This window comes from Chionomys nivalis, chromosome 6, assembly GCF_950005125.1.
Source record: "Chionomys nivalis chromosome 6, mChiNiv1.1, whole genome shotgun sequence".
Classification (NCBI taxonomy): Eukaryota; Metazoa; Chordata; class Mammalia; order Rodentia; family Cricetidae; genus Chionomys; species Chionomys nivalis.
The window spans coordinates 59363442-59366086 of record NC_080091.1 but is presented as its reverse complement, the minus strand read 5'-3'; the positions used below and the strand labels follow the sequence as shown (position 1 = coordinate 59366086).

General features: G+C 35.5%; 1 protein-coding gene across 1 annotated transcript; it reads left to right on the top strand.

The window, feature by feature from the left end:
• Window positions 1-1789: 1789 nt before the first annotated feature.
• LOC130876223 (60S ribosomal protein L27-like) lies at window positions 1790-2200 on the top strand. The gene has a single exon (XM_057772695.1). It carries the CDS (start codon window positions 1790-1792, stop codon window positions 2198-2200), a length of 411 nt encoding a protein of 136 aa, XP_057628678.1.
• The last annotated feature ends 445 nt before the right edge of the window (window positions 2201-2645 follow it).

Genomic DNA, 2645 nt, shown 5'->3' with positions numbered 1-2645 from the left:
GTTTTACTAAGACATTTTCTTATTGCTCCTCTACTTTTAGTTAAAACACTAAACATATTTTATTCAAAGTCACGAGTTTAGAGTTCATACATGCCTATGAATAAAAAAAAAGCAAGAGTTAAAAGGGGAGGTGAGAAGTGGAAGAAAGATGAAGACTAATCACTATAAGCATGTAGAAGCCACTAGAGTATGTGAGGAATGACATAGAAAGAGATATTCAAATGCGAGGGAAATATAGTTAATGTTAAACAGTTGAGTCTAATGTCATCATTCAGTTTAGTCTCAAGGAACTTAATATGTTAAATAAGTATGGAATCATAACATAGGGGATTAAATTTTTCTACTTGTTTTTCTGTATGATGACAATGACTGATTATATTTAACTTCATTTAATCTTCCTCCTCCTCATCATTACTATTATTATCATCATTATTTTAACAAGTTAATTCTAAAAGCAAGGATTCTTCCTTTCTTCTTTGGAAATTTTTCACAGTTAATTTCTTAGCTTGAGGTGATAGAACTTGCCATAGAAGGAGCAAATGTTGTACGATATACAGAGAAAAGAAAAGTTTTAGTTATAATCTAGATGTTGAGTAGAAACAGAGCAACTATTGGTTTCATGAAAGCTAATTGGAAAACTTCAACCAACTTAAAAATTGATTAATGTCTAGTCCTTCAGAGTAGATCAAACCAATCAGCAACTGAGGAGATCCATTTCTGTCATTTTCTTTTAGTTCCTCACCAGGTTTTTATAGTACTGAGATGTTACTTCCAGTCAGTCAGCAAGATTTTTATTATTTCCAATGAACACAGGTTAATATCACATGCATTACTGGTGAATGAAAGTCTATACATTTTTTCTTTTGTTATCTACATTATTTCTACAATTCAATGGTAGGAGCTATGTGTGCTAAACTAAGACGCTTGGTCCAAATCAAGCTCTTCACTCTTGAGTGGGGGTGAGAATAAAAAAGTTCATGAATATTTTAGTGGGTAAAAAATTCTATGTGGCTTTTGAAGGTAAGACTATATATATTGTACAAAATTACACTCTTAGTTTCTATAAAGTTGTGCTATTGCAAGTCACTGTCAGCACATTCATTTCCTTTTAAACTATAGGTTAATAAACCTCTGAATCAGAGTTTAGGACTTGGGACAAAGCCAAGAGATACTGAGAGACCAAATCTAAACCATGTCCACCACATATTTTACATGAATCCTGGCTGATCTTAGATGCAGGCTTTTAAGAGGTCTGCAATATCAAGTACCTTTATCATTGTGGTCCCATTTCCTTCTCTTTAATTTTCTTTAATCCATCTCCTCACGGGCTAACACAATCATCTGTCTAAAATGAAAAAAAGTCCTGTTAGGCCCATAATTATAACTGGATATTGAGGTTCTAGTATCTTCAAAAAATACAAAATTTTGTAAATCCACAAGGGAATACTTTGTTTGTCAACATATGTTAATGCCTCATTTAGCAAGTTTTTTACTCAAATATTATTTATCATTTGCAATTTTATGCCTTCATATTTTTTGATTTTTTTTTGTTTTACAAAGTTGTCTGACACATGGAAGATAATAAATGTATAGATGTGAACCAGTGAGACCCTTAAAAATAAAAGACTGGAGCAGTAGCTGTCTTTTGGAAAGTTTGTTCATTCAGTTCATATTAATTTATTACTTCTATCAATTTAACAGAGAAATTCAAGAAAGAGATAAACATAGAAGTTATAGAAAATACAGGCCTCCTTTCCTTTCTGCTGGGAACCGGCTATTCGCTGTCGAAATGGGCAAGTTCATGAAACCCGGGAAAGTGGTGCTCATCCTGGCTGGACGCTACTTGGGACACAAAGCCGTCATCGTGAAGAACATTGATGATGGCACCTCAGACCGCCCTTACAGCCATGCCCTGGTGGCTGGAATTGACTGCTATCCCCGAAAAGTGACGGCCGCCATGGGCAAGAAGAAAGTCGCCAAGAGATCCAAGATCAAGTCCTTTGTGAAGGTTTATAACTACAACCACCTGATGCCCACAAGGTACTCTGTAGACATCCCCCTGGACAAAACTGTTGTCAACAAGGATGTCTTTAGGGACCCAGCCCTGAAACGCAAGGCAAGGCGGGAAGCCAAGGTCAAATTTGAGGAACGATACAAGACAGGGAAGAACAAATGGTTTTTCCAGAAGCTTTGCTTTTAGGTATATTTTTGTTTAAGTCATTAAAAGTTTAAAAAAAAAAAAAGAAAATACAGAAATCAGAAACATAATGGAAATTGTATATTTATTTACAATTTTATTACTATTATTTGTAATCTATTTTACTTTTACTGCTTGGTGGTGATATTTCACTTATATTTTAATAAATAAATCTTGAAGTTCAGAGAGTAAAGTGCCACACTTATCATCAGTCTTACAGACCAAGCACTGGTGACACACAACTTTAATCCAAGTAGTCATGCTAGGTTGCCATAGAAACTGAATGGTAGAGGTACATGCCTTTAATTCCAGCACCGAAGAGGAATATAAAATGGGAGGAGACAGCTCTCACACACAGTCTCCCTCTGAGCATTCCTAGGAAACTGGATCACTGTAGTGCGCCAAGGCGCTCTGCGTACCACAGCGCTGTCATGTTCTCAGGGTCTGG